The sequence below is a fragment of the Hermetia illucens genome, chromosome 3 (genome assembly GCF_905115235.1).
Source record: "Hermetia illucens chromosome 3, iHerIll2.2.curated.20191125, whole genome shotgun sequence".
Lineage (NCBI taxonomy): Eukaryota > Metazoa > Arthropoda > Insecta > Diptera > Stratiomyidae > Hermetia > Hermetia illucens.
In genome coordinates this window covers 120,177,493-120,197,966 of record NC_051851.1, presented here as the reverse complement: position 1 = coordinate 120,197,966, position 20,474 = coordinate 120,177,493, and the positions used below count along the sequence as shown (strand labels likewise).

The following is a 20,474-nucleotide window of genomic DNA, read 5'->3' as shown; positions in this document are numbered from 1 at the left end:
TCTTTTGTTTTGGAAACTAAATAAAACTAATCATTTTAAGTGTTAATTGTTGGAGGTAAATGAATATAGGGATGGGAATTGGGAAGTTGAAAGGAGTAAATTGGGAAAGCTAAGGGACGGAGGGCCTAAGGGATTATTGCTTGCCATTGAATGCATTCTCCTGTCAGATTGTCCCTGGACAAGGCAAAGGAAATGTTGGCTAAGTCGCGATGCCGCGAACACTACAACTTCAAAAGTGTCTAGCGTAGTATTATGGTCTATGCCACCTCTGATCTGCATAATGTTAGGTGATGTGGAACGATGTTAACAAATGAAAGTGGTCATTCGATCGATCAAACCAATGCCTAGCCGATGTCAAGCAGTAGTTGAAAACAAAGAAGGGCCAAGGAAATATTAAATCACGGGGTATTGTTAAATTTTGTGTTTTTTTCTTCAAAATTCTTATTTGCATGCTCGCCAAAGTTTCATTGATTGAAGCAACTTTTACTTTTGTAAAACTTGTTAGCGTTTCTTTTGACTTGTTTCATATGTTCGATATTCTTAAATACATATTCTATCCTACACACTCGCAGGTTTTTTATTCCGTGCGTCAGTATGTGCTCTTCCAACGATTGTTCACCTTCGTTCCTGTTTTCCTATTTATATGGTCGCCAATGTATATAGGACGAAATAGTAGTTGTATTTTCAACACACAAAGGAATTTCCAGCTACTTACACCGGAACCGTCGTGCAATCAAAGTTGTTTAGCCACGGGAACACAAAAACTAAAATACCTAAAACGTCTTTGATTACTATAAGCCTCATGTGGGGCAGCGCGCAAATCACCCCTAGGCGTCACGGCTACCGGATCCTGACAACAATATCATAAAAATAGAAGAATCAAATAAAAATATAGGCGGTGTTCAGACTTGTCACCATCAGCTTCGTTTTATTTTTGGTACGCTTACATTGATTTTGCCGTTTTATTTTAAATAAAAATCAATCGTATTTTCTCGCACCCTGTATAGTGCGTAATCCAAGGGTCCGAACTTCATATCCCGTTAAGGGGTATCATAACTTAAAAAAACATTGTAGAACACTTGATAAGACGTTTTAAAATTTTATTTTTGTTTCTCAGAATCATTCATTGCTACAAATTGTACAAAAAGGGTTCGTTTAAACATTTATTCTACAACATTGATATCAATAAGTTTGAAACTATTCCTTTGCGGTTAGGTTTGTAAGTTGCCTATAAAACTCGATAAAAATAGTCTCTTCCCTTTGAAATACTAAAAGTCGGTATTTTGAGAGCTATTCGTCAAAGTGTGAAAAACTAAACCTCGCGATTATTCAATACTACGATTTGCTTATATTCTGTAGCCTTCAGGAATGTTGATAAAAATGTTAACATTCGTCCTGTATATGTTTCAAAGCATATAAAAATGTTGTCAATTGAATTGTACATTACTCGGACTAGTACTTGTCACACTAGTTTAATTTCTTACAGATTTATACAGCACACTACGCAGTGCAATGGAAGTTTGTTGGAATAATGCATTACATACAAAATAAGTGTTCGGTGCCTGAACGAAAATATATTCTCAAAGTTGCAGATATTAATAAAATTTGAGTTGGTACTGTTCGCCTGCTCGTAAAAAGTTTAGTTAATAAATAGGTGGTCTGTTTTACCGGTGTTTGAGTTACGCACGGACATGCGTGTAAAAATAAATCAAGCGAAATGTGCATGAAGATTCTTAAGCGAGAGGAATTTTCAATTAGCCTAAGGTAGCTACAGTTATTTCCGCGCAATACTTTGCATTCAGAACCTTGAAAATCTTTTCAGTTTAGAAACATTCATTACAGATGGTTATCGGATACTTCTTCTCCATAGCCTGCTTTTTCTCATTTTCGAAACCATCGCCTGATGGTCACCGGAAATAACCGCAGTTACTATCACTAGATTAAGACTTATAGATTTATCATCTCAGAAACCCGAAATTGATTTTGAAAGCACTCTCTCTTTGCAACACGCTCCAAATATTCAACACAAGTATACCAAGAACGTCACGCATAGTAAATTTGATTATCTTACATAAAACAAAATAAAAACCTTTGTAAGTTTCACATTTTGAGAAACTTGACAATTATTTCCGACAAACTATCACAAAAATAGATACCAAAGTCTAAAAAAATACATTAACAACATTTACTCATTGCCGCATTGATGTTTCTCTCCTTACGGTTTGCATACATCAGGAAGTGGGCCCCGTCCTGCTGCCACTTTACAAACTTCCGTAAAGAGATCCTTCAGTATAGACGCCTGTCTACCCTGTGATCCATCCAGGGTTATTGTAGGTACAAAACTCATTCTAGGTCGAAGAGAATTCGTTGCATCCCCGTGCAGTTTAAGTAGTTCGGCACCATGTGGGCTTTCATAACATTTCTGAATAAGTTCACTATTCTCAACTTTATATTCACGCGTGCACTGTAATACAATAAAAGAGTGAAAGTCGTGGGAGAATCCAAAGCAACTCGTTCATGTTAAAATCATTCTTTTCTTACTTACCTTTTGCATTGCTTCCTTCGCTGCCTGATTGTCGCGAATCATGCATGCTACAACATCTATTCTCGCCCGCGCGTCCTCAATTGCTTCAATTGCGCATGCATGATAAATATTTGCTTGACATTCCATAGGTCCATGTTGGCATTCAAAACGTAGTGACCCATCTGGTTGGACGTGAGTCTATAAAGAAGAATTGTCATTCGATAAACATTTTTCGAAAAATATTTCCGAAACCTATTTTCATCGGGTTTTATATGATGAACAAGCCAGCAACATATGGCTACGTAAGATCAAAAAGGGGTTGAAAATAATAATGACAAACATGGCCAGCAATAAAAGCCGAGCCTGTACGAGGAGTGATTTTATAATAATAATAAGAATCGTTGGCACAACAACCCATATTGGATCAGGGCCTTGAAGTGTATTAGAGCCCTTCATTCAAGACCGTAACGGTACACTGCAGAACACTGTAGGAGGAAATGTGGTCAGCATTACGCTCGCCCGAGATTATTACCCTGATTTGACTCAGGTACTCATTCACAGCTGAGTCGACTGGTATCCGACGTCAAATCACGATACAAATCCTACTGTCGCCAGCTAGATTTGAACCGCGACCTTCCTTACGACAGCCTCCTCCGGACACATACTCCATCCTAAATTATGCCGGTTGGCACTCCCACAGACTTCGAGCGTTAAAGATGTATTGTCGATAAATAACCCAAAGAGAATGCTAGCATAGAACAGAGTCAATGATGTTTGTGCCATCTATAGGGAGCCCCCACTCCACGCCTACCCATAACCTGTCGACATTGAGACGGTCAATTTGGAATATTTCAAGGTTTGCCCCTTTTTTGATATTGTAATATAAGATCCCTACGATGGATAATATAATATCTGATAATCATAAAAGCCATTCAGGAAGAAAAACAACATTTTAAGTTCTCAGGAACGGTTATAAATTCGTTTGAAAGGTAAGAACTGTGAATCCTCTTGGATGCAGTAACATCATTCGAGGATGAGTTTAGGGGGGACAGTATCGTTTCCTCTCTCTTTCAGAAAATCTGCATCAAATAACTTACTGTTTTATTTTAAAAACACTACAGATTCCCCACCCACAACTGACACCAACCATGATCTCTTCACATCAAATGAGCTAATCAAAATAGCGGCAGAATTTGATGCAGAACTTTTTGCTATTACAGAAATGGTTAAATGCCACTCGAAAATTCTGCGTTAAAAACTCTATTCAGCATTCAGTACTGTTAGTCCCCAAGATTGAAATCATCGAGACCGTTGGAATTCAGGTTCAAATATTTATTTACGATTTACTTTCCAGGAACAAAACTTACTCGAGAAAAATTAGATTCCTTTAAAGGGGATATTGAGCTTCTCAGCTCTATTAACACGTGGAGACTTAAACGCTAGGCATAGGCTTTGGAGTTGCACAAGAACAAACAGGACTGGAAAAATCCTTTTTGATTTACGGTTCCAAGTTCGACTCTTTCCTTAACGATGATAAAATCCATACAGGCAACGTGAGTGCCTTATGTGCGCTGAATTCACCCCATCTTTCAGTCATGACCTCCATTCGACTCGATGAATGAAACCCAACGATCCCCACTCACGAAACGCTCAAACGCACAAATTGGAGTGCATTTAGAAAATATCTAAGAAAAACAACAGAATTGAAATCCTAGGCAGCATCACCGAACCTCACATTCCTGATAGCATGTTATTTAATTTTACTAGTAACCTCCTGAACACAACAAATTATAGTACCTTGAAAATTAGTAAAAAAATAAATTATTCATAGCTTACACTTGATGACGAAACTTGAGCGATAATACAAAAAAGAAACTGTCAAGACGAAAAGAAGAATTTAACAACCTTAACACACTGATCTATCATAAACTTTTTTCCTTATGCAACTCGAGATGGAAAACTTTGTTATCAGACTGTGAGAAGGGATCCAACAAATTTTCAAAAGTCTACAGTCATTAAAACAAGTCGGAATACCGGAAACTGGATGCTTCGGGTATAAAGGTTTTGTGTTCATCTTGTTTTGTTTCCTATTCATGTTTTCCCATTCATATATAACCCAATACAAAATATTCCTTGAATCCACAGTTCATATGAGTTCACTTTAACATATATGACGAATGACGTCATACACGTCTTAGAGTGCGATAAAATCGCGTAAAATACACAAATGTGCCCTTCTATAACTTTATTAATAGTAGTTAGATTTTTATAAAACTTTCTAAGATCGTGCATTTCGTGTTGCTAGGATGAACCTAAGAGGAGGGGATTTCGGGTAAATTTAAAAAATATGGAAATATACTATTATGACTTAATTTGTGCAGATATCCAAACGAGATGTGTTTTGAGGCCGACATTTCATATAGATGCTTCACTGCAATTTTTTTCAGATTTTTCGATTGGGGAGACTCTGAGAACGAGACCTGTTTCACATTCTGTAGCACATAATATGAGCCCTTTCCCCCCTATGTGTCACCTAATATCAAAAATAAGATCAAAATGGCGCCACTCACTGTAAAGGGACACACAGGTCACATGACCTCACCAAATTTCGTGACAATCGGTTTAACCATTCCCTAGTAAATCGAGTGTGACAGACAGACAGACATTAAAACGATTTTAATGACGGTTTGTTTCACACAAAACTTAACAAATAGAAATCAGACAATCCCAACCCTACGATCTGATGACAACTTGCAGCCGCTCGATAGCCGCCCACTTAGGCAATAGAGCAAATGATATTCTCGTTGAACAAACCGTCCAACAAATAAACAGGAGTACGCCCCTTCCTGCTAACCACCTTTGTAAACCAATAGATTTGAGCAGAATTTTAAACCGCAGAAAATCATGATAAAATCCCTATTGTTGTGCTAAAGAATTTTTCATGGGAAGTTATTTTTCTTCTCTAATTCATTTTTAACTCCTGCCTTAAACTTTCGCATTTCCCAGTAACCTGGAAAATGACGACCATTACCCCGATAGCCAAAGCAGGAAAAGACAAATCTAACCCGAAAAACTACCGCCCAATAAGTTTGCTGCCAACTATGAACAAATTATTCGAAAACAAATTGTCCACAAAATTTCAACCAAACTCCGATAGAAATAAAATCATCCCAAATTTTCAGTTTTGGTTTTCGACGTGGTCTCTCAACTTCTCAGCTCTTTAGAGTAACTAATGATATTCGAACTGTGCTTTACGAACAGAAATCTGTGATTATGGTTTTTGTTAGATTAAGGTATTTTCTTAATCTGCTTTTATTTTATTTAAGGTTGACATATAAGATAAGATAATTTTTGCTCACTTTTCCTTAAGGGGGTCATCCCGTGTGTCGGGTTCGAGAAATCGATTTTTTTTTTCGCATGAATTGTAACTATATATAGTGGAGAATATGTGGGCAAAGGGATTCTCCGATATTCCGAGTCCTTGAGAAATTACAGGATTAAACAGGTAAGGAGTTTGCAGCAGCGGCTAGAGTACTCGATGAGAAAGAGCATGGAATCTTTTTTTACCTGTTAGTTTCTTACCTGAGCCTTATAAATTCGAACACAGGTATAAATATAAAAGAATGAAAAACCAATCAATTGTTTAAACTTATTTGCTGTTTGGAATAAAAAGGATAATCCAGTCTAGAGTGAGCACTGAAAGGCTTTCAAGCTATACTCAATTATATTTTGTAGTAAGTATTGTGCTGTTTGTGTGTTCAGTGATTTTTTTAAATGGATCGTACGAAGGGAGATTGCTTTACCGTTCAACATCATGCTCGCACTAAAAAACGAGTATTTCATGGGAATCGATACTTATTAGAGAAGAAAAAGGACTTCGCATCAACATCAGCAAAGAAACTTTTAGCAAGCATGAACATGGATGTTCCAATTGCGACAAGTTTTGTATATTGTATATTGGATTTTGCTGGAGTTTTCTCCGATATTTCTGCAAATTTCTGTATACGTAGTAGTAAAAAAGGAATACGAAGGACATGTCGAGAAAAAAATGGGAACGCGGCTTAGAAGTGCAAAGAAGAATCACAAAGGCATTGGTGGAAAAGAGGCTGGAAAACTTACTGATAAGGTTATTAACGACCTAACTACATTCTCTGGGCTGGCCATTCGTCGACACGCAAATTCGATAGAAGGAATGAAGCAAGAAATTTGGAAAACTTTCTTCCATAAATGTTCTACAGACGAAAATCCTCAGCATCAAAATTGTCCAGCAGGCGAGAGCAGTTGGTGCAAATGGCGCAAAGCGGAAGCTAAAGGAGAACTGGATAGTTTTCACCACGAGAAGGCACCTTTGACTGAAGAAGTTCACACAGTCATCAAACCAATCTACGAAGATTTGTCACGAGATGATCTCTTGAACAGATGTTTAGGAGCAGAGACCCAGAATAACAATGAGTCGTTAAATGCATTGATCTGGACTTTCGCTCTTAAACACCTTCATTCTGGGGCCAAAGTCGTAGAAATAGCCACTTTTCGAGCAGTAATTATTTTCAACGAAGGATTAAATGGCAATCTCAAAATCCTAGTGACAATGGGATGTCAAGTTGGTCACATATGTCAGGTTTATGCCGACCGCCATAATGAAGCGCGAATTTGGCGGTCCGAACGACGATCGACTGACCTCGCTAAAAGAGCCATAATTGACACCAGAGAGCAACAATCGGCCTTACAAGACTTTTTTGAAGAAACGGAGGGTGCTCTCTATGGAGCAGGTATAGCAGATTAACGATGAGCTAAAATTTTACTGTTGATAATCACATTTAAATTTTCAAATGCGTTTTTCTCGAAACTGCATTTTGAAAATCGGCTGCCACCATAGCTCAAAATCTATCTAACCAAATTCTTTGAAATTTTCACGGCTTCTTTAGTACATATTTCTACGGTCCGCAAACTAGGATAATTGCAATCGGACGGGTAGTTTTTTTTTTATTCATAAAAAAAGCCGTAAAAAAACACCAAAATCCAAAAAATTAAGTTTAAAACCCCACCAAAAATTTACCTTTTAATATTTTCTAATTATCCTAGTTTGCGGACCGTGGAATATTGTCCACATTAAAATGCCGTTTAGTTTTTTTCCCTCAGACAAACACAGCGCCCTCCAGCGTGGCAGCAGAAAAACACCTTTTTTTGGAGATGGGTGCATAAAATAACACCTATTCCGAAAACTAGCTACGAAATTAAGCTGAAAAATTTATCACATATACTAGAGATATCAATAAACATATGGTGAAAAAATCACGTTTCTATCTTTATCCAGCCCTTCAAAATAATTTTTCAAAAAAAGGCAAAAAAACGGCCTTCACACGGGATGACCCCCTTAAAAGGATTGCACCATTAATCAGTATATACTCAACAATAAACTAAGAGAAGTTTCAAACGAAATTGTATAGATTGAACTCCAGATATTTAAATGTATTATTGAATTCTGTAAGTCGAGTTTTTCTGAATAAAATATTGTTACTGTAAAAGTAAAGAGTGCCCGGGTGGCTCAAGTGGTTAGAGCGCTGGGCTGTCGTAGCTGAAGGTCACGGTTCAAATCTCACTGTTGGCAGAGGGATTTGTTATCGTGACTGGATGTCGGATCAGCAGTCGACTCAGCTGTGAACGAGTACCTGAGACAAATCAGAGTAATAATCTCAGGCGAGCGCAATGCTAACCACATTGCCTCCTACAGTGTACTATAGTGTACCGTTACGGTCTTAAATGAAGTGCCCTAACACACTTCAAAGCCCTGGTCCAATATGGATTGTTGCGCCAACGATTATTAAAAATAAAGAAAAATATGATAAGTGATGCAATACTTGCTGATACTGCGCAGAGTCTAACTTAAAAGAAAAGGCAAATCCATCCATAACATAGCACCAAAACATGTGGAACTGGAGAACCTTCGAAGTTTTAGCTGGAGACATGGAGTAAATCACCCAATAGTAACTAAATAAATCGGGAGAATCCACAGGAATTTTCTTCTCTTACTTAAGGGAGGACTTCGGGTAAATTTTTAAAATATGATAATGTACTATTATTAACTTTATTTGTGCGGAGCGGGATGTATTTTGAGACCTAGATTTCGTATCGATTCATCATTTTACTTTTTTAAGATTTTTCGATTGAATAGGTTCTGAAAACGTCACCCATTTCACTTTTTGGATGATCTGAATGTATGGCATAGTCAGCAATAAAACTTAATGTCTGACCTATCCGCTGCAACTTCTGCCATCTGATCAACACGTCTACGACTAGCTGGCTTGTGCACCCACGAAGTTCTTCGTCCGGAATTGTATCACATCATCGTATGCTTTGTTCATTAATTATACTGAGAACCTTGGTTTTGTTAACTAAAATTCAAGATCCGTTGTTTATTTCATCAACGTACTCAAGGTATTTAAGGAAAGATGTCGTAGTCCACTAAAGCCCTCCATGTCCTGCGGACAAACTAGCATGAAGAACATTACCGGTAACAAGAACCGTTACCGCTCTGGACCTTAAATTCTTCTGAGATTTTATATATGTCGCTTTCATAATAGCTATTAGTTTCTCTGGAATGCCCCTCTTGCATAGAACACCCCAGATATAATTCCTGTTGACGATGTCGAAAGCGTTCTCGAAATCGATCGTACTGCTACTACATGATATGCGGAGTGTTGATGTAGCCAGTGCAGGACGATCTGTCTTTGAGACAACAGCAAGGAGCGTACTTTACAAACTTTCTTTAAAATTCTCGCCTTTCAGCTGCACAATGTCACGGTATGAACCAAATTGAACATAATTTTTGGGTGATAGTTAATTGCATGCTGCAGCCAATGGGCTTTTTCGGATCATATGGCATTCAATTCATAGGAACCATTTGAAACTTTTACTTCTTTTTTAAGAAAACCAAAGCTTATCCATAATGATAAATATTGAATTTTCAAGCTGCCATAATATATTTAGAAAATGTGTATACTTTTGTATTTTCCATTGCCCATTCCCCCATCCCCATTTTTGTTTATAGGAGGAGGATTCATACTAAAAGCATTGACCACAGAATACCGCTTCGAAGAACTCTTCTGGGTCTGGTCTCCTGAAGAAACTGAAAATTTGTGTCGAAATGATATCATTTTGATCATAATTATGAGCTTCTCGGGAATGCCTTAGTAAACACCTAATCCAAGTTTGTTCAAAATCAAAACGTCACTAAAACTGTTAGTGGAGAGAAATATCTGGCAGTGTGAAACTGTATTGTGTTGTTGTCGAAAGAAATTCATGTTGGATACAAACTATGGTGGAGTTTTATTACAGATTTTGATTAACACAAAAAAGTAATAGCATGTGCGACATAGATTGAATCGACGAAACATTTTCACAACAACTTTATGGGCAAGCGACGACCTAGTCTGATTATGCTTCAGGTTAAGGTTGCCTAGTTCGATAAGTCCTCACGCGACCTTGTCAGACGGACCAAGAGTCTGTAGGATCGAGCTGAGAGTAGGTTTACTCAACTGATGGTGATCTGCTTATCTGCTGGTCATGTTTTAGGGTGAGCGCATCTGGCTAGAGAAGATCCCAATGAACAGTCCAGGGATAGTCACTCTGTACTGCAAAAGGTGCTTATAGGACCCGAAGCTAAGATGGATACGCCAGGGGCTACGCAGCCATTGGCGAGCTTTGTCTCTAGTGTTGGACCTCTGAATACCTTAGAAACCTTCAGTTTTAAGTAAGACCCTTACCCTAGTACCGTTAGTCAAGGTGGACATTTTTCGCGGAAAATCCGCGGAACCAAGACTTGAATTCCAATTTAAAAACCAACTGACGACAGAGGAAGAAAATATGTTTATGGCAGTAGTCGTCGGGGGAAGTACATTTGGTGCCAGCCGTAGGACCGCTGTAATGAAACCAACAGCGGGCACATCCGGCGTTGAAGCGACAGACTAGCAGTGTCCAGCCTGGAAACCACTGCCATTGCACCGGGCTTTACTCCAACCTGCACGGTGCGCATGGTTTTCATACCGAAAAATCCGCGAAGGACTCTCGAGCACGTACTGCAGATCTAGTATCAACACGCCTATCTCTAGGGCAAATCCACAGAAACCGATCTTCACGCAGAAATTACTAAAATATTAGTTATAAAAATTGGCAGTAGTATAAAATATAATATGAACCATATTATCTCCAAGTTTGTTCAAAATCATACTATTAGTAACAAAGTTACACTAGCTCAAAGTTGTCTTTGCTGTGTAAATTTACAACCCGAAGTACTAAATCTGACATGCTAAATGCATATTCTTAACGGGCTACGTACAAACGGGATAGTTCTACACTCAAATATACTCACACAAAAAGCAAACAAAACCTTTCATACTTGAAGCGCCCAGCTTCCGGTTTCCCGACTTGTGATAAACAAATTGAATTTTTTATCTCTCACACCACGCAGAATTCACCATAAATGCAACAAAAAAGTCATATTATTAAAGCAGCTGTTGAACAAGTAAATATTGTATTGTTGCTATTGTGGAATATTGTTTCTTGATATCGTGCTTGCCATAAAAATGGTTTTGTTCAGATAAATTTTCAATTAATATTCTTTTGTTTCGGTAGAACTGAATCAATGAATTTAAATTTAATAGGTTGGAATTTCCTGGGCTATTTTAATAGGCCGTGAAGTTATTTGAAAGTGACAGATGAATAGGTTGAAAATTTACTAAGTTTCACTATTTGAACAGAAAATGTTCTAATTTCAATAAGTAAAGACACAAAGGGAAATTGTATAAAAAGCAAACAAGAAGGGTTTGCGGAGGGTTACCCGGAAGAAATAGGTAATGCAAGAGTAAAAAGGGAACGTCTTGTAGTTAACTGCTAAGAGCAGAGTTAAAAGCCAATTTCGTGATGCCAATATAGCAAACGAACAATAATAGCCTTCGGCTATATGGACTTTGAAAACTTCAAGATTATGGAATTATACTAAAGTTTATCATAGTATAAAAAGCGAATGAAGTGAAAAGCAGAGGATATTTTGAGAAATGCAATGCAAATGCAGTCCGAAAAAATGAAGTCCGGAAATTTGGAACAGGATCAACAACAACGAATACTAAATCTTTTAGATAATTAATTCAAGATTAGATTTTAGGATAATTAATAGAAGGTACCCAAAGTTGACGTAACAATTCATATTGGATCAAGGCGTTGAAGTGTGTTAGAGCACTTCATTCAAGACCGTAACACTACACTACAGGATTACCGTACCCTGCAGGAGGCAATGTGGTCAGCATTGCGCTCGCCCGAGATTATTACCCTGATTTGACTAAGGTACTCATTCACAGCTGTATGAATCACCTGGTATCCAACATCCAATCACGATAACAAATCTCTCTGTCACCAGTAAGATTTGCACCTCGACCTTCCGCTACGACGGGAATTCTTCCTAAAGCAAACACGCTTTTAATTATATTCATTTGGATGATTGCGATTGCTTTATTATTGCTTTTTTGATATAAATGTGGACTAGTTTCCATTTACAATCCATTTACTTTCTCATTTACAACATTCGCTACACATAGAGTTAATAACTCCATCGCCAAAGACCAACAAAAAATATTTCCCGAGTTTAATTGTTTCTAGTGAATATTTGGAATGAAAATAACTTTTCTTATTTTATAGTACCCACACACTGAACAGTAAACAACTAAAAAAAAATTTCTATTTTCAACAAAAAATTGATTAACTCCACTGTACAAAATGCAAATAGCGATGACATGATATTTTTCTCTATTTTTATTAAAAAATCTAGAATAGTTCATGTGTTCCATATCATTCCTCATCATATGTACATTGAATTTTATGCGATAAAGATCTGCGGTCCCGCCAACTAAAGACGACAGACAAATACTGCCACCACCAGGTATTGGAGAAACAGTCGGTATCGGCTTAAAAATCATAAGTCGCCAGGAGCCGATGGAATTACAGCCGAATTGGTTAAAATACACCATTAATCAACTTGTGCTCAAGGTGTAGGACAGCGAATCAATGCCTGACGACTGGCAAAGAGGCATTATTTGTCTCATACATAAAAAGGGAGATATCACACAGTGCAGCAATTATAGAGGTATCACCGTCTATAAGATATTCTCCGCTATCCTGCTAGACCGGATAGCCCCATACGCCCAGAACATCATTGGCCCATACCAAAGAGGCTTCACTCCAGGCAAATCAGCAACAGATCAGATTTTCTCTTTGCGGCAAGCGATGCAAAAACTGTTGGAATATGGACATCAATTGCACCATCTCTTCATCGACTTTAAAGCCGCCTATGATAGCATAGCCAGGGTAAAACTGTACACGGTCATGAGAGAATTCGATATCCCGACGAAATTTATAAGACTGACTAGGCTGACCCTGACCAATGTGCGAGACAGATAAAAGCAGCAGGATCACTCTCAAGACAATTTGACATCAACAACGGTCTACGACAAGGGGATACCCTATCATGCATCCTCTTTAACCTGGCCCTCGAGAAAGTGATCCGTGATGCTAATGTAAATGCAAGAGGTACGATCCTCTTTAAGTCCACCCAACTACTGGCCTATGCTGACGATATCGACATCATGGGAAGAACCACCCGAGACGTATAAACTGCCTTCATCCAGATCGAGCAGGCGGCAATTAAGGCGAGATCTTGGGCTGCACATCAATGAAGGCAAGACAAAGTATCATATATGGTGGCAACATCAGCACGAACAACCAAGAATAAAGATAAGAGACTACAACTTTAAGACCGTTGATAATTTCTCCTATCTAGGGTCGAAAATCATAACCAATAACAGCTACGATGATGAAATCCGCGCACGGTTGTTGGCAGCCAACAGAGCCTATTTCAGCTTACAAAAACTGTTCCGCTCGAAACGTCTCATCGTATGGATCTATGGTAGAAAAAGAAGACGAGGTAGACCCTGCCTGAGATGGAGCGATGGCGTAGGTCAGGACGCCAGACAGCTTTAAGGGATATCGAATTGGTGGACCTCGGCGCAAAACCGGGATGTCTGGAGCTCCTTATTAAGGCAGGCGTACACCGGTTGGATACAACCGGATACCGGTTGTTGCGCCGTTGATGATGATGATGTCTAGGACTAGATATTTAAATCCTGTACTCGCTTCCCATCCATTGCAATGAGCAGCTAAAAAGGTGGATAGATGATAGATGGATCACAAGCCTTCGTAATATGCGGATACGACTGCTCCCCCAAACAGAAGTCAAATTATTTTGGCTATCAACGAGCTGAAACGGAATCAAGCTGTTGAACTTGACGGTTAACACTCTTTGGATCATTGTCACGCAGTGTGTGGAGTTCGGATCACCGCTTCATGGTTCATGCAGGAGAGGCATTTTGGAGAAACTAATAGCTATTATCTACCAAAGCAAGAAAGTCCACTAGGGTTGTATTCTGTATACTCCACACAATCTCTTGGCTCCTATTGTTGGATTTCTCTATTTCTATTTTCAGTGAGACTGTGCTTCAGTTTCATAATCAACACCGTTAATTTCCTGAAACAAAGGAGGCAAAATAGAACTGAAGACGAATATCAACAAAACCAAGATTCTCAGTGTGACAGTTGTTCCCTTTACATACAGCAAGTGGCGCCATTTTGTGCTAAGTTTAAGGGGGCTCCCAATACATGTGAATGGAGGGTGTACACTTTTTTTCAGAGAATGTGGTCATGTGGGGTATCAAATGAAAAAGCTCAATTAGTACTTTCCGAAACTGGCTCCGTATTTGATATCGGGTGAAAGATAGGGGAGCGAGGGCTCAAAATATGACCATGAAAACGTGTAACAGGCCTCGTTCTAAGAACCTATCCAACCGAACAATTTAAAAAAAAAAAGATACGTCATCCTAACCTATCAATTCTTCAATACCACATAAAGTGAGCTCATGTGAATGGGAGGTCGCAGGGAAACATTTCGTTTTAGTTTTTCAATCACACACATCAGACAGCCATATGTATGTATTTATATGTATATGTAAATGAAGCTGTGAGGTGGACTAGATCAAATTATTTGTGGGAATGGCTTTTTGAAAAATTGAGGGCAATGGAATTTTTAACTGTCGTGCGCTCATAGTTCCTCACTTAGGGAAACAAAACTTTTTTAATCTGAAGCGTCAAGATTCTGGTTTCCCGACTTATTGCAAAATGTACATTTTTGTTTACAAATAATTAAAAAGCAGAAGCCACTATGGGAGTCACGTCGGAAACATGGACGAAGATTCGAACAAAGTCGCTTATTCAATATAATTTGTAACGGTTATGTGCTTTGAACTTGGTAAAAATGGAGCCACCAATCCGTGGTAACCTGGACGGTCATGCTGTTCTCAGGACGGAGATAAGGTGAATCGTGGACATGATTTACAAAGCGGCCTATGCTATACTTGGCTTTGGAATGACGATGTCCAAATGAAGGTCCGTGAAAATAAATGCCTCTACCATTGCTTCGACGATAAAATGCTAGCCAATTGACAAATTTACAAGAATGCCATTCGGACAGAAAATAAAGACATCTCTTTTATTCCAGCGGCCCATTACAAAGATCTTTATAATAAACTGGACACTCGGGATGGCGAGAGAGATCTGTATCGATTGTCAAAAGCCGACACCAATCCACAGAAGATATACTACAGATATACTTTGGTTACCTATCGACGAACCGCGCCGAATAGATGACGGGGATATTTCAAGCAGAACTCAACGGAAGAATTTGCTCATCCTCCACTTCCAAAAGCACTGCCGAAATTTGGAACAATTTCACCTGTCAGCGCCACTGAAGTCGAGGAAGCAATAAAATGAATGAAATTAGGGAAAGTAACAGCACCTGACGACATCACTCTTGAGTTCTGGAAAGTGAAGAGTTGGAACCCAACACCGTATCTCAGTGGGTTCGTCAATCAGGTTATTGAGGATGGTGGAACTCAAAGTGACTGGTAAAAAACCACTACCGTTCCGATATGGAGAAAGAAAAGTAGTCCAGCAGATTGTTTAAATTACCATCCGATACAGTTGCTGTTCAATACCATGAAAATTCTTGAACGCATTATTAACAACAGCACAGTGACATCGTTCAAATAGCCGTGAATCAAGCCGGATTTGTCGAAAACTGCGGTACTACTGACGCAATACATGCTACCGGGTACTCATGGAGAAACACCGTGAGAAGCATTGCACTCTTTACATTGCATTTCTGGATTGAGAAAAGGTGTTTGACTGCGCTGGATTAAATTGCTCTACCGCGATCCGAAAATTAAGTTTCGAAGTGTGGCGGGTACATCAAAACCGCTTCGTGTCTCTATCGGTTGTCATCAAGGAGGCTTCTTTATACTTGTTATGGACACTATCACTCGAGACATCCAACGTCTATCAGTCGTATATGCTGCTTTATGGCAATGATGTTTTGCTAGGGTCTCAAAACAAACCTGATGTCGAGCAACTTGTTCAAAAATGAAATGGTCGCATCATGCAATACGGCCTCAAATTGAATCCGAATAAAACAGAATTATTTACAGCCGATCGTAATGAAACACTGTCAGTGGTAGTATCCTGCCCAGAACTGAGCGATTTAAGTATCTCGGATCAATACTATCAGCCAATGATAAACTGCGTGCGTTCCATAACTGGTGCCCTTTGTGATCGACGCATCAGCGAACGTCTCAAATCGAAAATTTACAGCAGCGCTGTTCGCCCGGTCGCAATCTACGATTCTGAATGTTGGTTGACTATAAAGGACACTGAACGGCGTCTCGTGGTAATGGAGATATAAATGTTACGTTGGATCAATTATGTAACTCGCCGTGATCACATCCGAAATGAAGATATCCGTGATCGACCCGGGGTTGCACCGATCGTAGGAAAATTGCAATCTCTTCGATGGTATAATCACGCAATCCGCGCTAACGAGAATTCACTTCCCAAGATTGGTTTGAACATTGAAATCGATAGGAATAGTGATAGTTTTTGCAAATGGCTCGTTGAAATAAATTGTCAATTTACAGTACCTACCATCCCCCTCTTGAGTCAAATGTCAGAAATGAGGCCAGTTTTGGAAAGTACTAATCGAGACCTTTTATATACCATGTTCGGTGAAAAAAAGGTTACAATTTGTTTTGGATCTATAGGGACGCCCCGTTAATCCTGACGTAGAACGGGTCCTGGCATTTCAACAGAAAAAAGAAATTAAGCGATTAAACCAAGAAAAAGCAGCAGTACCTGATGACGTTGTAACTAATTTCTATAATTAGAATCGAGTCGGTGTCTGTCTATCTGTCTCACCCGATTTGTTCGGAAACGACTGGACCTATTGTCACGGAAAACGGTGAGAGTATGTGATCTGCTGTTCCCTTCACACACAATAAGTGGCGCCATTTTGTGTTAAGTTTTAGGGGGGCTCCGTATACATGTGAATGGAGGGTTAAAAAGTTTTTTTCACAGAATGTGGCCATGCGGGGTATCAAATGAAAGAGCTCAATTAGTACTTTTCGAAGGTGGTTCCATATTTGATATGGGGGAGCGAGTGCTCAAAATATGACCATTAAAAATCTAACAGGTCTCGTTCTCAGAGCCTATCCAACCGAAAAATCTGAAAAAAAATCACAGTGGTGCATCTCTACGAAATCTAGGCCTCAAATACGTCCGGTTCCGATATCTACGCAAATAAAGCTAATAATAGTATATTTCCACATTTTAAAAATTTACCCGGCAATCCCCTTATGTCCATCCCAGAAGTATAAAATTTGGCATGGGTATAAGACATACTGCACAATTTGGCCAAGTTTGAAGAAAGTCTAACCGTTATAGGGTGAAACTTTGCCATTTTTTTGTGAATTTCGTGCACTCTACAACCTGCATGACGTCATCATCACATCAATTCGTCGTTTACCACGACGAAATGAGTTCTTATGAATGGGATCTCAAAGAGTTAATTTGTTTTAGTTTTTTGAGTAATTTGTATATAAATATTCTAAGCAGACATGTGTGTATGTATGTAGGTATATAGTATATGCGTGCTAATGAAGTTTGCGTGTAGTGTCTAATCCAGACAGATATATTGGTACATTAAATCAACCGCACTTACTATACGTGCTATATATGTACATAAGTATGCTTTTGCGAACGAAGTAAATCGAAAATATGGGTACGATCAATTTATATATGTGCATATATAGGTACAGTATTCGGGAATGTTTGTTTAGGGTGAGGATAATATCTATGGTTGTAATATGTACGCATGTCTTGAGTTTGTAAAAATATGAAGGATTATGTTGGATTTGTAGCTATATACGCATAGAAAAATGTGCATTGAAGTTTCTTATATAAGATGAACGCAAAACCTTTATACCCGAAGCGCGAGCTTCCGGCATTTCTGATTAGCGAAACACTATTTCAGCGTACAAAAACTGTACCGCTCGAAACGTCTCACAGTAGGGTCAAAGTTCTTACTGTACATCTACATCTTGCCAGTTCTCATCTATTCCTTGGAGACTTGGATTCTTAGCAAGAAAAATTACGAACTCTTGGCCGCATTCGAGAGAAGAATCCTCCGAAAAATTTTTGGCCCTCTACATTAGGATGGACGATTCCGTAGTCTACATAATGACGAAATCTATGAGCGATACCATGACCGTCAGGTAGTGGATAAAATCCGGCTCAATAGGTTACGGTGGGCGGGTCACTTAATCCGTATGTATAAGAATGATCCCGAAAAGTCTATAAGAGCAATATCTATGGTAAAAAAGAAGACGATATCTAATTGGTGGACCTCGGCGCAAAACCAGGAGTCAGGAGTTCCTTATTAGGCCTAGACCGGATACCGGTTGTTGCACCCATGATGATGAAAATAGGAGAAACTTCCCATTGAGGAAAAAACAAATGGCTATCAGTCAAAATATGCAACCTTCATTTGATTCGACTATTAGCCTATACTAAGAAGTTTCTAAAGCGTAATCTTAATGAGCCAATAAAGGAATACCCTTAGATGAAGTGGCGCTCCTTTGTGATTGACACATCAACAAACGTCTTGAAGCGAAACTCTACTGCAGTATCATTCATCCTGTTTTCGATTATCGCTTCATTTATTTCTCCATTTATTCGAACGCTTAAAAAGTTTTTGTTAGACGTTTCCAAAAGTGTAACTTCTTAATAATGGTTGCATTGCAGAAAAGGATTTATATGACAGCGTCACTACGATTTTCATCTTATTTTTTGATGAAGCGATTTCATGCCAAATCTCCTGACAATAGTCTCAATCGGTTCCTCAACAAATTGAATTGCGAGATACAAAACCTCAAAAATAAGGGAAACCATTCTAAAGCCTCGATGTAATTAAAAGAGAGGCCCGTGCATCTATTGCTTCACCCGCAATAATTCCTATTATTCTCTCGATCGGAAATTACAATTAATCTGCGGAACTACTTGAATTCTAGTTCAACTCATAAACAGAGGAACTCGCTTATTGCTATGCGAACGTCTTCTATGCATAAACAAACTGATTCCGAAGGCGCTGACCAACGTGGAGAAAAAACTCATAAAATCGAACTATCAAACTTACCGCGATGTTTCATAAACTACTTCACTTGTGATACTAAGTTCATTAAAGCGAGGAAAACGGGAAAGTGAGCAATCGCAATTATGCACGTTTATTGCTGATTGCCCGTGACATGGTTTTTTGCTTCATATTCACTGTCATGATACCGATAATTATGAATTGAACTCAATATGTTAACTTGACGGAAGTCTACACGAAAAAGTAGATAAATTGTGTTAACTATTGAGGTAAACTCGGGCGCGGGGCAATGAGGAAAAAAGTGGCAAAATTTCATTAAGTGATGCACGGTATTGACAAGAAGTCCAGAATGTCAAGATAATTTATCAGGGAGCTAAATTTACACATATACAAGACATAAAATTTCACTCTCATTTTTCTACGAGATAAAGTTGAACACGTAAGTGGCGGACACCAACCAAGCAGTATTTTAGCAAAGTTGTCAAATGAATTACTAGAAATTGATATGCAAATTCTACTCACCGAAGCCTTTCCATACGGGATGAACTGCACCTCCATCAGCTCGGGCGCCCTTCGGTACGTCGCCTGCAACTGTTTCACTATGAAATTTTTTGAATCCGGGCAAAGAGCCTCGTAGTAGACCATTACCATCACGGGAGCGCCCGGGTGACGAATAATCAGATCCTCCTGTATCTCGATTTATGAAAGAAACCTTCAAATATTTCCCTTCGAATTGCCCACATACTATACTCACAGGTGGTCCGAATAGGAATTGCGGCAAAAAGCGCATCACCTGCCAAATGATCAACACGGCAACAATCACGAACAAAAAGCGTTTCCGTGGCGTATTTACTAGCATTTTGCTTTGTCGATTTGTGAGCTTGTTATTTCGTTGTGAGCGACAATACGAGAATTGGGGAGTTTCTATTTGTTTCAGGAAGAACCACTGAAGCACTAAATCGCAAGTATTTATCAACCTTCCCCTATGATCGTCTCACCAGTGATAAACTAATAAGAGCGGCCATCTACCAACATCCAACCCATCACCAGGTTATGTTTACTTCTGACAGCTTCTCCGTATTTGTAAAAGTGACAGGTCTCATTCGTAGGAGGATTCTGTTAAGCATTTCACTGATAACACCGACATTTTTCTTCTATTTCCGGTGGGTTTTGCGGAGAAGTTCGCTGCCGTTAATATTACGGAAACGCCGGCCATTTTATACATTAGATCAATTGGTGGCGAAAATACCGCAAACGGTCAAAATCATAGATTCGTGATCACCAACTTCTAACTGAACGAGAAAAAGAGAAAAGACTGGTAAAAAATACCGATGGAATAATTATATAGAATATTATTATAATAATGCCGTTCAA

General features: G+C 38.8%; 1 protein-coding gene across 2 annotated transcripts; it reads right to left on the bottom strand.

Moving 5' to 3' along the window:
• Positions 1-1,085: 1,085 nt before the first annotated feature.
• On the bottom strand, positions 1,086-20,171 carry LOC119651083 (gamma-interferon-inducible lysosomal thiol reductase). Of its 2 annotated transcripts, none has more exons than XM_038054429.1 (4): positions 19,855-20,171; positions 19,623-19,793; positions 2,546-2,722; positions 1,086-2,464 (listed from the first exon to the last, which is right to left on the bottom strand). In XM_038054429.1, exons 1-4 carry the CDS (start codon positions 19,957-19,959, stop codon positions 2,216-2,218), a joined length of 702 nt encoding a protein of 233 aa, XP_037910357.1. In that variant the 5' UTR covers positions 19,960-20,171; the 3' UTR covers positions 1,086-2,215. The 2 variants fall into 2 exon arrangements, with proteins under 2 accessions (XP_037910357.1, XP_037910358.1); XM_038054430.1 differs by having other exon boundaries at positions 19,623-19,787.
• Positions 20,172-20,474: the final 303 nt, after the last annotated feature.